At 36.7% G+C, this 21,054-nt stretch overlaps 1 protein-coding gene across 9 annotated transcripts in view; it reads right to left on the bottom strand.

Moving 5' to 3' along the window:
• Nucleotides 1-3,295: 3,295 nt before the first annotated feature.
• The window catches only part of NUCB2 (nucleobindin 2), an 82,302-nt gene continuing 64,543 nt past the window's right edge, over nt 3,296-21,054 (bottom strand). For 5 of the 9 annotated variants that reach the window (XM_032641589.1, XM_032641590.1, XM_032641586.1 and 2 more), the window contains 3 exons: nt 15,247-15,417; nt 14,880-14,961; nt 3,296-10,195 (listed from right to left, as the gene is read on the bottom strand). In XM_032641589.1, the coding sequence (XP_032497480.1) occupies nt 10,185-10,195; nt 14,880-14,961; nt 15,247-15,417 (264 nt within the window). In that variant the 3' untranslated portion in view covers nt 3,296-10,184. Of the gene's footprint in view, nt 14,452-14,879; nt 14,962-15,246; nt 15,418-21,054 lie in introns of all 9 variants that reach the window. The other 4 variants (XR_004351196.1, XR_004351197.1, XM_032641591.1 and 1 more) reach the window with 4 other exon arrangements.

The raw sequence follows: 21,054 nt of genomic DNA, 5'->3' as shown, positions 1-21,054 counted from the left end.
CTATGTAGAATTTATGGACATACAGATTTGAACTCAGCGTAAGTGTCTCTAATAAAGGAATGGCCTTTTTTTTTTTTTTTTTTTTGCCGTACGCGGGCCTCTTACGGCTGTGGCCTCTCCCGTTGCGGAGCACAGGCTCCGAACGCGCAGGCTCAGCGGCCATCGCTCACGGGCCCAGCTGCTCCGCGGCATGTGGAATCTTCCCGGACCGGGGCACGAACCCGTGTCCCCTGCATCGGCAGGCGGACTCTCAACCACTGCGCCACCAGGGAAGCCCAGGAATGGCCATTTTAAGTCATCCCACAGGCAACCATTCACTGAACTCTGCCAGGTACGGCCTGAACGTAATGGATTCAGGTGAATAAAGCACAGTCCTTAGCTTCACAAAGCTCATCTAGACCAGTGCTGCTCAAAGTAGCTGTGACAAAGGACCTTTTTAAAGAAAATATCCAACCCATTGGGGACTGATATTTTATAAAATACAACAAAAATGAATTCTTAGAAAAAGGAAATCAAGACATAAAAATATAAGCTCCCATTTTTATTATAAAACAGACATAATTTTCAAAGGCATAACTAATTTCAGTTTCTATGTTGACCCCTCATTGTTGGGTGGCACTGGTGTATAGACCAGCACCAGTCACAGAACATACTTTGAGAAACACTGATCTAGACAAATGCAAGTTGAGGGCCATTCAATAACTGGCCTGTACTTTTCAAAAATATCAATGTCATGAAAGACAAAGAAAGGCTGAAGAGCTATTTCAGCTTAAGGGAAATAAAAGAGACATGACAAGTAAATGCAAAGCTTGATTCTGGATTAAATCCTAGATGACAAAAAAAAGAAATTACTATGAAGGACAGTATTCAGACAACTGGTGAAATCTGAATATGGACCAGATGTTATAATAGATCAATAGTATTAGAATGTCAACTGAAAAAAAACATATAACCTAAGAGTTGAGAATTATGTGTTGGTTTTTTTTCTGCGGTACGCGGGCCTCTCACTGCTGTGGCCTCTCCCGGAGCACAGGCTCCGGACGCGCAGGCCCAGCTGCCATGGCCCACGGGCCCAGCCGCTCCGCGGCACGTGGGATCCTCCCGGACCGGGGCACGAACCCCTGTCCCCTGCAGCGGCAGGCGGACTCTCAACCACTGCGCCACCAGGGAAGCCCGAGAATTATGTTTTATTCAGTGGACTTACTGAGGACTGAAGCCCGGGAGACAGCCTCTCAGATAGCTCCAAGGGGCTGTTCCAGAGAGGTAAGGGAGGAACCAGGATATACTGTATAGGAGTTTTTGTGAAAAAAACAAAAACAAGAAAAACAAGTCGTCAGAACATTAAAAGATTACCGTTAATTAAAGAAAACCAGACATCTCAGGTTAATGAATTTAGCACTTTTCTATGTATGGGAAGATGCAAGAATCTGGGCTCACTGAAATCATGCCTTTGATATGCACTTCAGCTCTCTAAGGACTAGTATCCTGTTTATCTCCATCCTGAGTTCTCCTCAGGGTGCACTCTTGTGGGCAGCTATGGTGGCTGATGGCTTGAGGGTAGCAACATCCTTTCTTTATTGAAATGGCAGACCACATCCTTTGTCCATAGTAACAATGTTAAATTTCCTGAATTTGATAAGAGGATAATTTTTATAAGACGGTTATTATAAAAGAATGTCCTTGTTCTTAGGAGATGCTCACTCACATATTTACAGTAAGGGATCACAATGTCTGAAACTTCAGTAAAAAAAAAAACTTTTTTACTGAAATGCTTCAGTAAGAAAACTGAATTATACATAGAGAAAGCTTGAAGGCAAATGTGGCAAGCTGCTAAGAACTGATATATCTAGGGGAAGGGCATACTAGAATTACCTGTACAATTGTTGCAACCTTTTTGGATAGGCTTGATAATTTTTTGTCAGAGTTAACAAACACACACACGTACACACAACTAAATGCAATGTGAGATCCTGGATTTGTTCTTAGCCTAGAAAAAGTGTATTAGTGGGATAATTGGCAAAATTTGCAGATTAGTTAGTAAAATTGTATTAATGTTGATTTCCTGATTTTAATAACTTTGTAAGATGTTATCACTTGGGGAAGCTAGGTGAAGGGCTTATGGGAATTCTTTGTACTATTTCTGCATGCTTTTTGCAAATCTGAAATGCTTTCAAATAGAAAAGTTAGGAAATTTTAGTTAGTAAAGTTAGTAAAAGCTCACAGTCTAGAACTTTTAGAGTTTTTTCTCCAGACACTAGGAAGAAAAAAAAATCATATAGTTGGAGAATGACAGAGCCAGGGTCCTAACACCCAGCCCCCAGTACTTTCCACTATCCCATTATCATGGATTCTTTGTCACTGTGATATCTTGCTATTAAAAGGTTCTTGAATTTAAGTGGAAATGCTTCCTACACATTACAAACACTGGTGTGTGCGTGCATGTAACTGAAGTGACATTTAAATGCTTACAGAGCCTTCATAACATCAGTCAGGTTTCCTCCCCAGCATAGATTCTCTAATGTTGGTTTTCCACATGATCTACCAGCAGTTCCCAAACTTGTCTGCATATTAGAATCACCCGAAGATCTTTTAAAAATTTCATAGCCCAGACTGCACTCCAGAAGAATGAAATCACAATCTCTGGAGGTGGGACACAGGAATCAGTATTTTTTGAAGCTCTTAGGTGATTCCAATATTGGAGACAAGCCTGGTAACTACTGTGATTTCCACTTCAGTCCTATCACTGGAAGCAGGGCTGGATAAAAGTCTACTAGGAAATGCTGGAGAAGAGGTCCCTTCCAGGTAAATGATCTCTAAGACCCTGAGGCTCTATGACTCTGCAATGTTAGTGTTTCTTGTTTGTTTGTTTGTTTTAAGAAATGATAAATCACTTCATTTGAATTTAACATCTTAAATTATATTATAAGAGTATGGCATTATTTAGGCAGAGTTACATTTTCTAATGTTTCTATGAATAGATGAAGCACTTTGAATAGTGGAAATATATTTCCCTGTATAAAAGTTGCCTCATTATGTTTATTCTCAAGTATTTTTGTTAGCTTATTTCACCTCCAAAGTAAACACTCCATAGATAATTTAGTTATGGCTATTGTGCTGTTTGGCATTTTTTTAAACTGAGGTAAAAGAAAAAGGCTCAGCCATGTTACATTTACATACATGCATATAAGCATTTATCATGATAGCTGGAAACACACGCACAAAAGAAATGTTTTTGCTCAATATCTAGTGTAGAAAATAAATATGCTAGTGATACTATTAAAATAACAATGTAGGATATGTACAAATTACAAATTTTAATATTCTAGCCAAAATGTGCAACATTAGTGTTTTTCAAACAATTCATTCTTTCAACATTGTCAAATTTGTCTTTTTCCCCAGAAAATTACAACAAATATTACATATTTTTCTGATTTTACATTTAATATAATTAAATATAAACCTATACAAATGATGACTAGAATAATATTTTCCAACAAATATTGCACTGGAAGAATTCTTACAACATATAGTCAAAAGACAAATTCAAATATAACAAAGTTGAGCTTCCCTGGTGGCCCAGTGGTTAAGAATCTGTCTGCCAATGCAGGGGACATGGGTTCGAGCCCTGGTCCGGGAAGATCCCACATGCCACAGAGCAACTAAGCCCATGCACCACAACTACTGAGCCTGTGCTCTAGAGCCCATGAGCCACAACTACTGAGCCTGCGAGCCACAACTACTGAGCCCACGTGCCACAACTACGGAAGCCTGCATGCCTAGAGCCTGTGCTCCGTAACAAGAGAAGCCACTGCAACGTGCACTGCAATGAAGAGTAGCCCCCGCTCACCACAACTAGAGAAAGCCTGCGTGCAGCAACAAAGACCCAATGCAGCCAAAAGTAAAAATAAAATAAATTTATTAAAAAAAATAACAAAGTCGTATAAACTCTGTCTTCCTAATTATCAAATTGAAATCTAATTATTTATTTGTAGTTTTAAAAATAGTCCAAAGTATCTAAATAAGCCAAAAAGAATTAAACTGAGGATACTTAAAACTAATAAAATTTCTTTCCAAAGTTTAAAATCAACAGAACATGTCTGGCCACATATTTATAAACACTTACTTTTTAAATTCATTTAAATTGAAAACTTTTCAAAATCCCCCAGAATTAGTAATAACAAATAAAAGATATTTAAAATTCTGACCTTAGGGCTTCCCTGGTGGTGCAGTGGTTAAGAGTCCACCTGCCAATGTAGGGGATGCGGGTTCGAGCCCTGGTCCAGGAGGATCCCACATGCCTCAGAGCAACTAAGCCCATGCGCCACAGCTACTGAGCCTGCGCTCTAGAGCCTGCGAGCCACAACTACTGAGCCCGTGTGCCACAACTCCTGAAGCCTGTGCACCTGAAGCCCATGCTCTGCAACAAGAGAAGCCACCGCAATAAGAAGCCGGCACACTGCAACGAAGAGTAGCCCCAGCTCGCCGCAACTAGAGAAAGCCCGCCCTCAGCAACGAAGACCCAATGTAGCCAAAAATAAATTAATTAATTAATAAAAAAAATTCTGACAAAATAGGATATATAAACCATCATTATGAAATGGTTTTTAAAACAATAAATATTGATAAAATATGGATTATACAACACAGGTTTCCTTCATGAGAAAGAAAAGCAATAATGAAAAAATGTTTTTATGTTTTAATTTCAGAAGACAATTTTTTTCAAAAAACACAGGATAAATAATGGTCTTCCCTTCAGACCTGTTTTAGGCACAAGCTTACATATAAACACATATTCCTTCCAAAAATATGATCTTTCAATTAGAGGCTACATAAATTGGTACACAGACGGATACTTTGAAAGTTGCAAGGGCTTAGAACTTTCATTTGCTAATAGATCCTGGACTAACTGCTTCAGAGAAAGAAACACCTTCAGCAGGATGGGGGCTCCTTCCTCCCCCTTGGCTACAGTACTTCAGCCTCCAGGGCTCTTCCATTCTTAGGTCCTTAAACTAGATAGAGAGGGGCAGACCAAACTACCTGGAAGTCACCAGAAATATTCCAAATGAATGAAACAGTCACTCTGAGCATTAACTGGCTTCAAATTGTTGTCCTTAAAATAAAAGATTTAGCCTCTATTTTATCTTTTATATAAACCTTTTGGAAATTAATCCTGTTTTAATAAAATCACCTCTAAATCTTAATTAGTAACAGACGTCCTTAGAGAAAAGATTATTATTTGGGATTGTGAGGGAAGAGGAGAATTCATTTGAAAGTCTGGATAATAAGCCCCATGAAGCTGGTGGCTATGAAACCTTAAGACCTCTAACAATGGTGCTACAACATTCTACATCCCTCGAAACTCTTCAATGATTAAGGAGGTGCATTAGAAATACAATAGTGGAAAAGTCAATACAACAGTAGAAAAATGGGAGAGTACTTAGAGAGGAACTTAACTAAAACTCAGATCATCCAGGCAAAAGTGATGATGAAACAATAAAATATGCTACTTCTCTTCTAATCAGAGATTGCCAAATTCATGTCCTGGTCTTTCTGTTCCAAAAAATACTTATTTTCCTTTATTAACAACTGTAAGATGGAGAATAGTCTGTTGGGATGCACAAAGTATTTTTAAATACTATTATTATTTAAGGAGGGTATAAAAAAGCTAAAGAATTGGACAACGGACATTCACCACAATCTGGACGCTTTTGCTCTGTAAGCTGTTTCACTCTGTTAAAGGGAAGGAGTCAGGAAATCTCTATTCATGAGTCAGAAACTTTTTTCAGGGTTAGAAGCACTCTCCACCGTGCTCAGAAACCACTCTAGCAAGGACTGCCTTCTTGCCTAACAAGCTCTAGAAAACCTGACTTTTCTGCAGACATAGTTTTCTTTTCCCCAAGATCAACCTTGACTCTGAATGAAACATACTAGAAATATCAGAGAGGGAAAACACATACACATCAAAGGAAACAAGAAATGAATACAGGATTAGAACTGAGATTTGGTCAGGAAAAAGTTAAAATACAAATTCTAATACACATTACTCAATGCTGTAGAACAAGAAGGAATCACTACACAAAGATATAGGAGTTTTAAATTGTTGTGTTTGAGGAAAATGCTTCAATACTACCATAAAAATGTTTAAAACATTAAGGGGCATGGCAAATATGTCTCAAAAAAGAAATAATCTATAATACATCACTACTCTAATAAGGACATATTTATGAAGTAGCAACACCAAGAAAAAAAAGGATAAAGTTCAAAAGTAAAGCAAACTCAAATCACTTTGACAAGTGAAGAGTAATAGTGGACAGCAAAATAGGTAAAGTCACATGGTACAAAACAAATATAGAATGGCATAAGCCGTACATGTGTTACTTACTCCATACACAGGGAATCTAAAGTGAGGGTGAGGATTTAATTAAATGACACATATTTTCATATCACTAAAAAGGAGATGTTAAATGGACTAAAATTAAAAAATAACATTTTAATACAATGATTCATGGGAGATGGCAAACAGAGCTAGTAGATGGAATTTTATTTTTTCCTCCCTTATTTTTAAAACACTCAGACAAGTTATAACTTTAAAATCATTATTCATTAAAAAATTTCATGGAGTAGCAAAATTATGAGAATTGTAAAATGAAATTTTTTTTTTTTTTTTTTTTTGCGGTACGCAGGCCTCTCACTGTTGTGGCCTCTCCCGTTGCAGAGCACAGGCTCCGGACACGCAGGCCCAGCGGCCACGGCCCACGGGCCCAGCCGCTCCGCGGCATGTGGGATCCTCCCGGACCGGGGCACGAACCTGTGTCCCCTGCATCGGCAGGCGGACTCTCAACCACTGCGCCACCAGGGAAGCCCTAAAATGAAATATTTTAACACTTTAACTGCAAGATATATATTCATAATCCTGGACAGTCTTAGAAAACATACTTATTACTAAGGATAAAACAAAAGGAGAAAAAAAAAAAAGGAGCAGGAATTCCCTGGCAGTCCAGTGGTTAGGACTCGGTGCTTTCACTGCCATGGGCCTGGATTTGATCCCTGGTGGGTGAACTAAGATCCCACAAGCTGTGTGGTGTGGCCAAAAAAAAAAGAGGTAAGAAAATTTGCACAGCAAAAGTCATATCTATTGCTTACAATAGATTGTAAACAAATTATAATCAAAACTAGTTAAAAAATTGTTAAAAAACAAAACAAAACAACTTGTTAACAGGCAGGTAGAGCTTGGAAGGCAACTGGAAGGGTGAGCCTATAAGTAAAAATACACTGTCAAGGGCTGCCTGACAACCAAGATGGTACATGGCATTCGTCATTAAGAACATGACTAATATCAATTAAAATATAAACTAAATTTGTGAAAACTGTAGATATCTGTAAACGTGAAATGTAAATTTTTTTCTACATAACTCTATAGGCAATATTTGGAAAAATCCCTGAATTTCTGAAATTAAATAAAAGGTTTTATTGGTTTTGTTTTGCTTTGCTTTTATCTCAATAAACAGTTTGGTAGTGCTGGTAACCATAAATCCAAATTTTTCAATTTGGTGTCTTCACCACTTGCTGCTACTGCTTGTTCTGGCTCAGTTCTTGAATTTTTTTAAGCAAAGTTACTAATGCGTAACTAACTACTCAGCCATAAAAAAGAACAAAATAATGCCATATGCAGCAACATGGATGGACCTAGAGATTGTCACACTAAGTGAAGTAAGTCAGAGAGAGAAAGGCAAATATATGATTATCACTTATATGTGGGATCTAAAAAAAGGGTACAAATGAACTTATCTACAAAACAGAAATATTTACAGATACAGAAAACAAACTATGGTTATCGGGGGTAAGTGGGGGGAGGGATAAATTGGGAGATTGGGATTGACATATACACACCACTATATATAAAATAGATAACTAAGAAGGACCTACTGTATAGCACAGGGAACTCCACTCGGTACTCTGTAATGGCCTATATGGGAAAAGAATCTAAAAATGAGTGGATATATGTATATGTATATAACTGATTCACTTTGCTGTACACCTGAAACTAACAAAACACTGTAAGTCAACTATACTCCAATAAAAATTTTTTTTAAAATGAAATAAATAAATAAATAAATTATAGCACTATTGAAGTAGGAAATAGATGGGCCCCTGGGCTGGACAGCTGGTGTTTTATCAAATGGAGCAAAACTGAAGTTTTGTCCTCAGCCAGACAAGAATGATGCCCTTCTCCCTTCCTCCATTGATATGGAGGGAATGAACTAGCAGTGGGGAATTTGTTGCAGCAAAAATAGAAATGAGGGAATTCCCTGGTGGTTAAGGATCTGCCTGCCAATGGGGGGGGACACGGATTTAAGCCCTGGTCTGGGAAGATACCACATGCCGCAGAGCAACTAAGCCCGTGCACCACAACTACTGAGCCTGCACTCTAGAGCCCGTGAGCCACAACTACTGAGCCCATGTGCCATAACTACTGAAGCCCACGTGCCTAGAGCCTGTGCTCTGCAAAAAGAGAAGCCACTGCAATGACAAGCCCGCACACTGCAACGAAGGTAGCCCCCACTCGCCACAATTAGAGAAAGCCTGCATGCAGCAACAAAGACCCAATGCAGCCAAGATAAATAAATAAATTTACAAAAGCAAAATAGAAATGAGACTTTTCTTTTCTGATAAACAAGGAAAATAAGGAAACAATGAACAGGCTGGGGAAACAACATAAACAGGCCTGAAAGAGTTAAGCAGTCTTGGTTATTCTTTAGCTGTTACTACTAACAAACACCTGTAGCTAGACCTGTCCTTCACAAAGCTGATTACTCTTGATTCCATATGAATTACCCTTTGCACCTAGCATTTCTTCTCCCGACACTCCCTTGTAGCACTCTTCATTTCAAAAAGAACATCATGGGCTGATAACTTCAGGGCCATCAGACCTGGTTGCTGAGCTGCCTGATGCCAGCTTTGGCCATGAATTTCCAGAAGAAAAGAAATGCAAGACCTTAATTACTTTGAGCCTTATCACCTACCCCAGACTTCAAGCCCCAGGCTATATAACCTTTCCTTATTCCCCAGGGAAGGGGGGGCACAGTTCTGGAGGCACTAGCCTGCTGTGTTTTCCCCTTTGTCAGGCAAAGATTAAGGCCATTTTTCTTGTTTCTCCAAAACGCTGTCTCCGTATTTCTTTCTGGCATTGGTGCACAGACAGCCAAGATTTTTGGCATCACTATTTATAGTAGTCAAGCAACCTAGATGTCCATTAACAGATGAATGGATAAAGAAGATGTGGTATATACACACACACACACACACACTCACACACACACACTACAATGGAATATTAGTCATAAAAAAGAATGAAATATTGCCATTTGCAGCAACATGGATGGACCTAGATATTATCATACTAAGTGAAACAAGTCAGAGAAAATATTATATGATATCACTTATATGTGAAATCTAAAAGATAATACAAATAAATTTATTCACGAAACAGAAACAGACTCACAGACATAGAAAACAAACATGGTTATCAAAGGGAAAAGGGGGGTAGAGGGATAAACTAGGAATATGGGATTAAAAGATACAATAATATGTACAAAATAGATAAACAGCAAGGATTTACTGTATAGCACAGGGAACGATATTCAATATCTTATAATCTATAATGAAAAAGAATCTGAAAAGTATATATACACATATAAATATATATGAATCACTTTACTGTACACTAACATAATATTGTTAATTAACTATAGTTCAATATGAAATTTTAAAAACTGAAAAAAGTCACCTATTAGATCTAAATTGTTGGATTTTAATTAATTAAATGATTAATTAACTAATTAAAACATGGGTAGGGAAAGACTGAAATCCTGCTAATGATACTGTGTTAAAAAAAACAAAAAGCAAGGAAAAGATCCAATTTCCTTCAAATCTCATACCTTGAAAACAAGCTGTAATTAGAGTCTTCCATTGTATCACCTATAGGAACTCTGCATTTTACCTAATACACCTTAGTTTCTCAATTCCAACAAAAAACAAATGAATTATTCAAGTATCAAGTTGAGACACCAGTGGTTAAGGGTAAAGATGATCTTCTCTAGCAGCTCTTTCAGGCGACAAAAATCTTGCATGAAAATGATGAAGGTCATCATCTAACTCTGCCTCTTTATCAATTTCTTCTCGATTTATTGCACAGCTATAAAACAAAAATTAAACTTTAGGCACTAACCAGAACTAGACTTGTCAATATTTCTCCCTAAAGGAAATACATTTCTTACCCCCTCTTTTATTAGCAAGACTATCTTAAAAGTCACATTATCACAAATATTAAAATTTCCTTTATATTTTTCCTCATGGGAAAAACAGATTTGCATTTAGGCTTATGGTAATACAAATCTGTTCAATTAGCATGAAAAAAATGCCATTGTAAACAAACCTTGGTTAAAAAAAAAAAAGTAGAGCCATATTTCAAAGGATTTTTTACCACTGCTTCTAAATTGCAGTTTCCTTTAGTGAGAGTCAAATATTCTAAAGGACCACTGTCTTTTAAAATATAATTTTAATTATATATATCTAAGTATACTATAAAATGTACATGCTTCATGAAAATTCATATGTGAAACAAAGTTCCAAATTACTTATATATACCACTAAGTCAACTAAACCAAAGACTTCTTAATATCTAAGAATATGAAGAAGAATGGGATAAATCAAACACAGGATGAATACTTTCTAACAGCTGGAAAAAATACTATTAGCAACTCTTTAAGAAACAATCTTTACTCATAAATGCCCAATACTCATAAAAACTGGGATTCCTTATGCCCATAAATAATCTTAGGCCAACAATTCTTTTTTTAATAATATAAATTAATAATTTGCTGGAAACTGTGAGGTATGTCTACATTAATATCTGTCCGTTATCTACTCATGCCAAAAGAGCATTTTAAAAAATTTCTCTAAGTTCTCCTCCAATTACTATTTTTTTACTTGAATATATTTGACATATACCACTGTGTAAATTTAAGGTGCAAGATGTGTTACTTTGATATATTTAATATATTATAATATGACTGCTGTTGTATTGATATTTGTCACATTTCATAAAAGTACAATATTATTGTCTCCAATTACTTTCTGATTTGACCCTAGTCCACCATCTAAAAAAATTTATCCTAGGTGAATCCCTGTCTTATCACAATACCGCTTACAGATAGAGTCATCAACAAAAGGATATCCCAGATCATTTAAAAATATTTGCTACAATTTAAACAACAGAGATAGGAATTCTTCTCTATCTCTAAAGAAACATAGCATTACTCTCCTGAGTGATTTCTGTGGGTTTTTTTAAGCTACATATAAGCAGAACTTTTCTAGATTGCTCTATTTAATTTTGGGATCCATGATTTAAGGAAAAAAATCTGAAGTGTTTGGAGGCGTATGCAATGATTATTTTAAAATTTGTAAAATGAGAACTAAGAGTTTTAAAAATTATTAATGTTAAAAGAAACAATGTAAATTTTTGAGGTATTACAGTGGATTTGTTCACTCAACAGCTTTAAACATGCATTCGTGTACTACAGGGGTAGGAAATTAAATATTATTTCCCAACCTCCCTTGCAGCTAGGGTTCCAGATATGATTGGTCCAAACAATCAGATGTACTCACTTGAAACTTTTACTCAGAACTGAATTACATGGGGAGAGAAGCAGGACATGAAATATCCATTTTTGCTGACACAAAGCAAGGCAGAGGTGGTGTGGTTCTGGAGCTGGCAACTTCATGACTTCCTAATTTGGCAGGTGGCTTCCTGATTTAGCAGGCAGCTTCTTGATTGTTCCAAAAGCAGCAGCTTCTTTGGCAGCCCAGTCTCATGACGCAGTTCCTAGAAGCTCAGCCTAAGTTCTGTTCTTTCAGCCTTCCCAAAGATTCTGTGAGCTATCTATCTATACTGCTCCCCCCACATCAATCCCATTCTGTTTAGTACCTGAAGACGATTCTATTACTTACAATGAAGAATCTTAACCTATACAGAATTTGGTAGCTAGAAGTAAGGTGCAGCAAGTAAAAGGATCTGAAAAAATGGAATTGGCTTAGTTAAGAAGGTAGGGTTTGGGGCAGTGATACTTCATGCCAACTGAGGTTAAGGTATCAGAGAAAATGGTGGTAGAATTTCAGAATGCTAGCATGTGTGGGCTGCGCCTTGCCTCTTTCAGAAAAGTCCTACAGGAGAGATGCGGCTCGGGCTAAGGTAAGCAAGTCTGCAGAGATAGAAGGCAATATAGCTTTGCCGAGAGAACTGCTCTCTATCTACCAAATAAATTGATAAAGTCCCAAATCTGGAGCCCTGAAGAATTGAAAAAGGTCACCTACTGTACTACCGTACTCCAAACTGAAACAGTTATAAGTAAAGGTTCTGAGGAAGCTGCTAAAGCTTTCACAAACTTTCCAAGAACCTTCCCTTAAGAATTTTCTGCCAAATAATGGGAGTCATCCTAAGGAAAAAGATCAGATTAAGACTGCTGTTATCCCATCCAAGCCTATAGTTTAAAACAATCCCAAGTGGGTACCATTCATTTAAGACTCAACGGGAGAAAAGAACACAGAGGCCAGCAAGTAAAAGATGAGGTTCTTTGTTAAATATGTCTTGGCAAGATCTTTGTGGTTTCTCGTGGTAATAATTGAAGAAAACAGACCAGAAACGTACAACCTTTGAGGGAACTGTTTTGCCAAAAAGCAACACAAAACAAAAACAAATAAAAACCCTAAACCTGGCCTGAAAGAGCCTGTAACTATCTGAAACAATCCCAAGGCCCCAAACCCACAATAACAGGAAGTGAAGTGTGAAGACTGTCCAGCCTTCGAGAAGAGGACACTTCCCAATGCCCACTTGCGTCCTTGAAGGTTAATGGGCAATAAAAACATCCTAGAGGGTAATGCCAAGGGCCTCTGAGGACATTAGACAAGGGAGTTCCTCCCAGAAAGGTGAAGCAGGGGTTGCCTAATAGAAAAACCAAAGAATATATTTATGGACAGAGCAGAGAGACCTTGCTATTTTTGCCAAGCAGTATTTTTTAAATTGTTATGGAAAGATGACTGCTGTTTCCTGTTTTCCCCCTTTCTAAAAGGTTGATTTTACTGCAGTTATCCTGTATCTATCCCATTATGCATATGGTTCTCAGGGGGCAGACATGTTGCTTTTTAGTTTGCAGATGACCAGAACATAAAAAAACCACATCCTAACCTGATGGAGGGGACTATACTCAGATGTCATGGGCTTTGAACTACATGCAATAAAAGATTGGGTTTTGGTGGTTTCCTTTTGAGGTGGGGGAAGTGAGCGTTTTCTGTTTCAGAAGAATGTACATAGATATTTAAGTAACCAAAAGGCTGTTTAAATTAAAGCTGTAAGTTGCCTACCAAACATTCCCTCTTCCCTTCTTAAAGGGAATCCTTCCTAAAAGAATCCTAACTTTTAGCCTGTCCCATTGCCACATGGATTTCTCAGCTTCCCTAGCAGCTAGATGGCCATGTGACACAGCTCTGGCCAATGAGATGTAAATTCAAATGCTATGTGGTTCTCTGGGAAAACTGCATCAAGGAAGCTGGTTCAACTGGGGGACATTCCTTTTGTTGCCCTTCCCCACTGCCTCCAAGAGCCATCTTGGACCCTGAGAATGAAATAACTCAAGAATAAAAACTATGCACTGGGGAGAGCAGAGGAGAAAGATAGGAACCTGTACATCACCTACTTCCAGATTTCTTCTATGTAAAAGGCAAAGGTTCTTATTCAGTTTAAACCACCATTATCTTTCGGTTTTCTGTTATATGTAGCAAAACCTGATCTTGAATGATAGAGTATAAAGCAAAAATGTAAATGAAAAATGAACTTAAGTGGTAGCAAGAGCTGTTTGGTAGAATTTCTAGCAGTTAAGATTGCTGAAAAGTAGGAAAAAGTTACCAACACACACTGGGGAATACTATGGTCTTCTCAGGAGAAGAATTATTAATATCAAAGAGCTTTTATTGAGAGAGGGGATGATAAGCACCCATAAAAGAGTATTTACCTTTATGAATAAGAGAAAACAATTTATTTTAAAGGCAGTGGGTGGCGCTTTCTCACTTAAATAGGTACTAATAGTTTCATTAAATTATGGCATAAAGCCACTTAATTAAATCACTAAAGGAGAACAAAGGAAAAAGAAAAGAGGAATGAAAATGAGAGCAGGTATTGAGTTTGTTTCCTTCCTGGTTCTGGTAGACTTCAATCCTTAAACATCTGTGTCCAAAAAACAAAAAAATACGTTCTCATTTAAAAAGTATCTTCCTTTATTCCATATATGCTTTAAAATATTTACTGAGCAGAGGAAAAGGAAGGGAGGTAAAAAGATGACACACATGATGATGTAACAATTTTATTCTAAGTTCTGGTGGACTTTGGACTTTAAATGCCTGTTCAAAAAAAAAAAAAAGCCCTCATTTTAAAGGTATCTTCCTTTATTCTGAATATTCTTTTATACTTAGATATACTGAGTATTTGCTTTTTAACTACGTTTAGTTAATCACTGATTACAATTAAAAAACATATTCTGTGATAGTATCAATAACTGATTAGGAAGAATTATGAATAATACTGAAAATATCATTTCACCATGCACATGGCTATCAAATTATATAGCTTTTGAAATGTACTGATATATACAAATTTGAGAGGCTTTTTCATTTTCCTGTAACACAAATTGCTCTATTTCCACAAATAAACAGAAAATAGCACAGATATTAATGATTTAAATTATATTTGTAATAAATGTGAATTTCTATTTATTCAATTTTTTAATTTCCTCAAACAAACAAACAAACAAATAAACAAAATTACATACGTGGCTGGATCTTTGATTCTCCACCAGGCACTGATGGGGAAATTTCTTGTTGTAATTTTTTTTGTTCCATCTGCTGTAAAACCTAGTGAATGGAAAAAGAATGCCTTAAAAGTAAGCGTTATTTGATTTTCTCTGATATGTATGACCATTGACAATGCACAACAAACTGAAAATTGTTTTCTAAAATGGGATATTCACGTTCTATAATTTAGATTAATATTCAACAAGGAAGTTTAAAAAAATGCAGTTTAAAAAATACTAAAATTTAAAATATGACAGCTAATTGAAATATATTACAAAAACACAGGCTTGTAGCAAAGCCCCTAAAATCCTTTTTAATGCCACAAGCCTTTTTACAAAATATCACCTGATGGTATTCCAGCTTCTGAGCCTCAAGTTGGTCATGCTGACGTTGTAGCTCTTCTTTTTGTTTCTGAAGCTCATCTGCCTTTTTCTTAAGTTCAGTTTCTTGTATGGAGATAAGATTTTCATATTCCTTCAGTTCTTCCTCCGTGAAGAACTGTTGTTGATCCAATGTCTAAAAGACAAAAAAATGAGAAAAGAAAAACCTTAGAAAGAAAACAAAAAGGTCTGATTCAGCTTTAAAATTCTATGCTTAGCAAAGTACAAAAGAATATCTATAGTATTATATCTTTTGGGTAAGAAAGAAGGGGAAATAAGAATATATACACTTGCACTTATTTGGGCAAAAGATATAACAAGAAGGAAAATCCGGAAACTAATAAGATTGGTTACCTACAGAGTAAGGGGAGAACTGGGTGGAAAGGACAAAGACGATGTGGGAAAAAAAATCACACTCCTTTGAATATAACTTTTTTTGCACAGATTTGATTGTTGGAAATATATCAATGTTTCACATACTCAAAGAAAAAAAGAAAATAAAAATCCACAAGGACAGAAAACCTTTCCAAATTGAATACAAATAGAAACAAATAATACTTTTATTTTAAGTGAATAAAACAATCCACAGAAGGGGGAAGGAGAAAAGAACTAACCCAAGAAACTTTTTTTTTTTTTGCGGTACGCGGGCCTCTCACTGCGCGGCCTCTCCCGCTGCGGAGCACAGGCTCCGTCCGGACGCGCAGGCTCAGCGGCCACGGCTCACGGGCCCAGCCGCTCCGCGGCACGCGGGATCCTCCCAGACCGGGGCACGAACCCGTGTCCCCTGCATCGGCAGGCGGACTCTCAACCACTGCGCCACCAGGGAATCCCCCCAAGAAACTTTTGATCATAGCATTTGGACTATATGCCCTTAGGCTAAAACAACAAAAAAAAACTGTAAAAAATATTAAAGTCTGGCTTTGCAGAAGCATCGATTAGCAATTCTGAAACTCTTCGTACATCTTAGGATTGAACAAATAAATACAATATTATTGTGGAAAATGAGAGCCAGGCTTTGTATGAAATATGGAAAGAGAAAAAGAATGTATTGCAAGTAGAAGCGTTAGATTGAAATTTAAGGAGATACCAGTGTGAACTCATGAGTTTTAATACATCTTGATAGCTAAAATATAAAAATGAATATAAATGTGTATACGTGTCTATATACATATGTGCATGCATGCGTATATATATATATATATATATATATATATATATATATACACACATACACATACTATAAATATATATTATATATATATATATTTTTTAATTCCTCAACTCTGTTACTTGATAAGGCCTAGAAGCAATGGCACTCCAGTAGCAAGGAGCAAATCCAGTGTCCAGATCCTGGACTGTAATATTGATCTCCACTAAAAGGAACCAGTGCTCCTCAGAAAAATGTCTGATTCCAGAGGTAGGGCAGAGAAAGAACAAGATGAGCCTTGGACACCTTATTACGCTAAAAAGTAAGGAAGTCCTCAAAGAATGATAGGGACATGCCTGAAGGACACAAAAGCCAGCTGAGGAAACTCCTACTAGCCAAATCAGGGACAATTTGAGCATTGAAAACAAATGACAGTAAGAATTCAAGTTTACTGAATAAAATAAGAAGCCAAGAGTCTACATTGATATAAACAACTAGAGAAGGGGGAAGGAACAGCTACAGTGGAAAGTCAAGGGAATATTGACTTTTTCCACCTACAGCGGAAAGCCAGCTAAGGAATGATGATTAGAAAATCACCATTTGTCAACAGTCACAGTAACAATTTATTCTGGCTAGATTCATCAATGCATGCTAAACCCCGTAGATAATGAGTCTCAAAGTATATCCTCAAAGACAATACCTTTTTAAAAAGTAGAGCAATCTCATTTTTTATTGGTGGAAATGTAAATTGGTACAATTCTTCTGAAAAGCACTTTTACAAAGTATATCAACAACCTTAAAAATATTCCCTTGGTCCTGGTAATGCTACATTGAGAATTTATCTTAGAAAATAACCCTGAACACATAAAAACTTTATATAAAAATGTGTTTATAGCAGCACTATCTTTTTAAATAACAATAAAAGACTGGAAACAACCTATATGTCTAACCCTCAGAAAACAGTTAAGCACCTCCATAGTTATTAAAACAATGCTTACAAATAGTATTTGGAAATACTTTTGATATGATGTTGAGTGATTTTTTTTTTTAAGCTGACTTCTGATTCTAGCAGTATGGTGGGATAGACAAGATACTTTTCAAATTACAAAAGGTAAAATAGTAATCTTACAGTGGGAAAACCTGGTAGACACCACCTTAACCACATAAGCAAAGTTAACGTTGCCAGTTATGGAAATAATCAGCAGGATATGATTCTTGATATGATGCACTTGGCATCACTTCAGTGATATTCCTATCAAAAGTAGGAATCATAAGGAAACACCAGACAAATTCAAAATGAGGGACATTCTACAAAATAACTGGTCTGTAATTTTTAGAAATATCAATGCTATGAGATACAAAGACTCAGGAACTGTTTCAGATTAAAGTAGACTAGAAAGACATTACAACTAAATCCAATGCATGAGCTTGGATTTTCTTTTGCTATAAAGACCAATACAGGAAAAACTGACAAAAATCTCAATAAAATCTAGAGATTAGAGAATAGTATTGTGTGTGTAGCATTGATAATCTTATTGTGATTATGTAAGATAAATCTTTGTTTGCAAAAATTACACTCAAGTATTTAAGGTTAAAGCAGCATCGTGTGCAACTTACTCTCAAAAATAATTATAGATGTTATATATAAATACACACACACAGATTAAAAATAGAGAAAGAGAGAAAAGGAGGGAGAAAGCAAATGTAGTAAAATGGGAAATCTGGGTGAAAGGTATTCAGGAATTCCTTGTTCATACTTGCAACTTTTTTGTAAATCTGAATTATGCTGAAGTGAAAAAGGTATATAATTATTTATTGATCCAGTTCACCAGAAGCACTCAAGGGAATTCATGTTCAAACAATCTTAGCATTCTTTTTCTTCACCAATGTCCAGAAATAGTTCAAATGTTAGACAAAAACTTACAACAAAAAAGAAGCTGATTTCTTTAACCTCAAACTAAGATGACCAATTGTCCCAATTTGTCCAGGATTGTCCAGGTTGTAACACTGAAAAGTTCCACATCCTAGGAAACTCCACAGTCTGGGTAAACTAGGACAGTTGGCCACCCTATCTCAAACTAATTAAAAAGGTAATATTTTTATTTTATATAGGAAAGGACAATGTTCTTTTTTTTTTTAACATCTTTATTGGAGTATAATTGCTTTACAATGGTGTGTTAGTTTCTGCTTTATAACAAAGTGAATCAGCAATACATATACATATATCCCCATATCTCCTCCCTCTTGTGTCTCTCTACCACCCTCCCTATCCCACCCCTCTAGGTGGACACAAAGCACCGAGCTGAACTCCCTGTGCTATGCGGCTGCTTCCCACTAGCTATCTATTTTACATTTGGTAGTGTATATATGTCTACGTCACTCTCTCACTTCGTCCCACCTTACCCTTCCCCCACCCCCGTGTCCTCAAGTCCATTCTCTACGTCTGTGTCTTTATTCCTGTCCTGCCCCTGGGTTCTTCAGAACCATATTTTTTTTTTTTAGATTCCACATATGTGTGTTAGCATACGGTATATGTTTTTCTCTTTCTTAGTTCACTCTGTATGACAGACTCTAGGTCCATCCACCTCACTACAAATAACTCAATTTCGTTTCCTTTTATGGCTGAGTAATATTCCATTGTATATATGTGCCACATCTTATTTATCCATTCATTTGTCAATAGACACTTAGGTTGCTTCCATGTCCTGGCTGTTGTAAATAGAGCTGAAAAGAATATTGGGGTACATGACTCTTTTTGAATTATGGTTTTCTCAGGGTATATGTCTAGTAGTGGGATTGCTGGGTCTTATGGTATTTCTATTTTTAGCTTTTGAAGGAACCTCCATACTGTTCTCCAAAGTGGCTGTATCAATTTACATTCCCACCAACAGTGCAAGAAGGTTCCCTTTTCTCCACACCCACTCCAGCATTTACTGTTTGTAAATTTTTTGATGATGGCCATTCTGACTGGTGTGAGGTGATACCTCATTATAGTTTTGATTTGCATTTCTCTAATGATTAGTGATGTTGAGCATCCTTTCATGTGTTTGTTGGCAATCTGTATATCTTCTTTGGAGAAATGTCTATTTAGGTCTTCTGTCCATGTTTGGATTGGGTTGTTTGTTTTTTTGATATTGAGCTGCATGAGCTGCTTGTAAATTTTGGAGATTAATCCTTTGTCAGTTGCTTCATTTGCAAATATTTTCTCCCATTCTGAGGGCTGTCTTTCGTCTTGTTTATGGTTTCCTTTGCTGTGAAAAAGCTTTTAATTTTCATTTAGGTCCCATTTATTTTTGTTTTTATTTCCATTTCTCTAGGAGGTGGGTCAAAAAGGATCTTGCTGTGATTTATGTCATAGAGTGTTCTGCCTATGTTTTCCTCTAAGAGTTTATAGTACCTGGCCTTACATTTAGGTCTCTAATCCATTTTGAGTTTATTTTTGTGTATGGTGTTAGGGAATATTCTAATGTCATTCTTTTTTTTTTTTTTTTTTTTTTTGCAGTACACAGGCCTCTCACTGTTGTGGCCTCTCCCCTTGCGGAGCACAGGCCCCAGATGCGCAGGCTCAGCGGCCATGGCTCACGGGCCCAGCCGCTCCACGGCATGCGGGATCCTCCCGGACCGGGGCATGTTGGCTGTGGGTTTGTAATATAAGGCCATTATTATGTTGAGGTAAGTTCCCTCTCTGCTTACTTTCTGGAGGGTTTTTATCATAAATGGGTGCTGAATTTTGTCAAAAGCTTTTTCTGCAACTATTGAGATGATCATATGGTTTATCTCCTTCAAGTTGTTAATATATTTTATCAAATTTATTGATTTGCATATATTGAAGAATCCTTGTATTCTGGGAATAAGCCCCACTTGATCATGGTGTATGATCCTTTTAATTTGCTGTTGCGTTCTGTTTGCTAGTATTTTGTTGAGGATTTTTGCATTATGTTCATCAGTGATATTGGCCTGTAGTTTTCTTTCTTTGTGACATCTTTGTCTGGTTTTGGTATCAGGGTGATGGTGGCCTCGTAGAATGAGTTTGGGAGTGTTCCTCCCTCTGCTATATTTTGGAAGAGTTTGAGAAGGATAGGTGTTAGCTCTTCTCTAAATGTTTGATAGAATTTGCCTGTGAAGCCATCTGGTCTTGGGCTTTTGTTTGTTGGAAGATTTTTAATCACAGCCTCAATTTCAGTGCTTGTGATTGGACTGTTTATATTTTCTATCTTCCTGGTTCAGTCTCGGAAGGTTGTGCTGTTCTAAGAATTTGTCCATTTCTTCCAGGTTGTCCATTTTATTGGCATATAATTTCTTATAGTAATCTCTCATGATCCTTTCTATTTCTGCAGTGTCAGTTGTTACTTCTCCTTTTTCATTTCTAATTCTATTGATTTGAGTCTTCTCCCTTTTTTTCTTGATGAGTCTGGCTAATGGTTTATCAATTTTGTTTATCTTCTCAAAGAACCAGCTTTTAGTTTTCTTGATCTTTCCTACTATTTCCTTCATTTCTTTTTCATTTATTTCTGATCTGATGTTTATGATTTCTTTCCTTCTGCTAACTTTGGATTTTTTTGTTATTCTTTCTCGAACTGCTTTAGGTGTAAGGTTAGGTTGCTTTATTTGAGATGTTTCTTGTTT

Source organism: Phocoena sinus, chromosome 8 (assembly GCF_008692025.1).
Source record: "Phocoena sinus isolate mPhoSin1 chromosome 8, mPhoSin1.pri, whole genome shotgun sequence".
Taxonomy (NCBI): domain Eukaryota; kingdom Metazoa; phylum Chordata; class Mammalia; order Artiodactyla; family Phocoenidae; genus Phocoena; species Phocoena sinus.
Note: the sequence above shows the minus strand (reverse complement) of the source record. Positions and strands in the feature narration are given on the sequence as shown.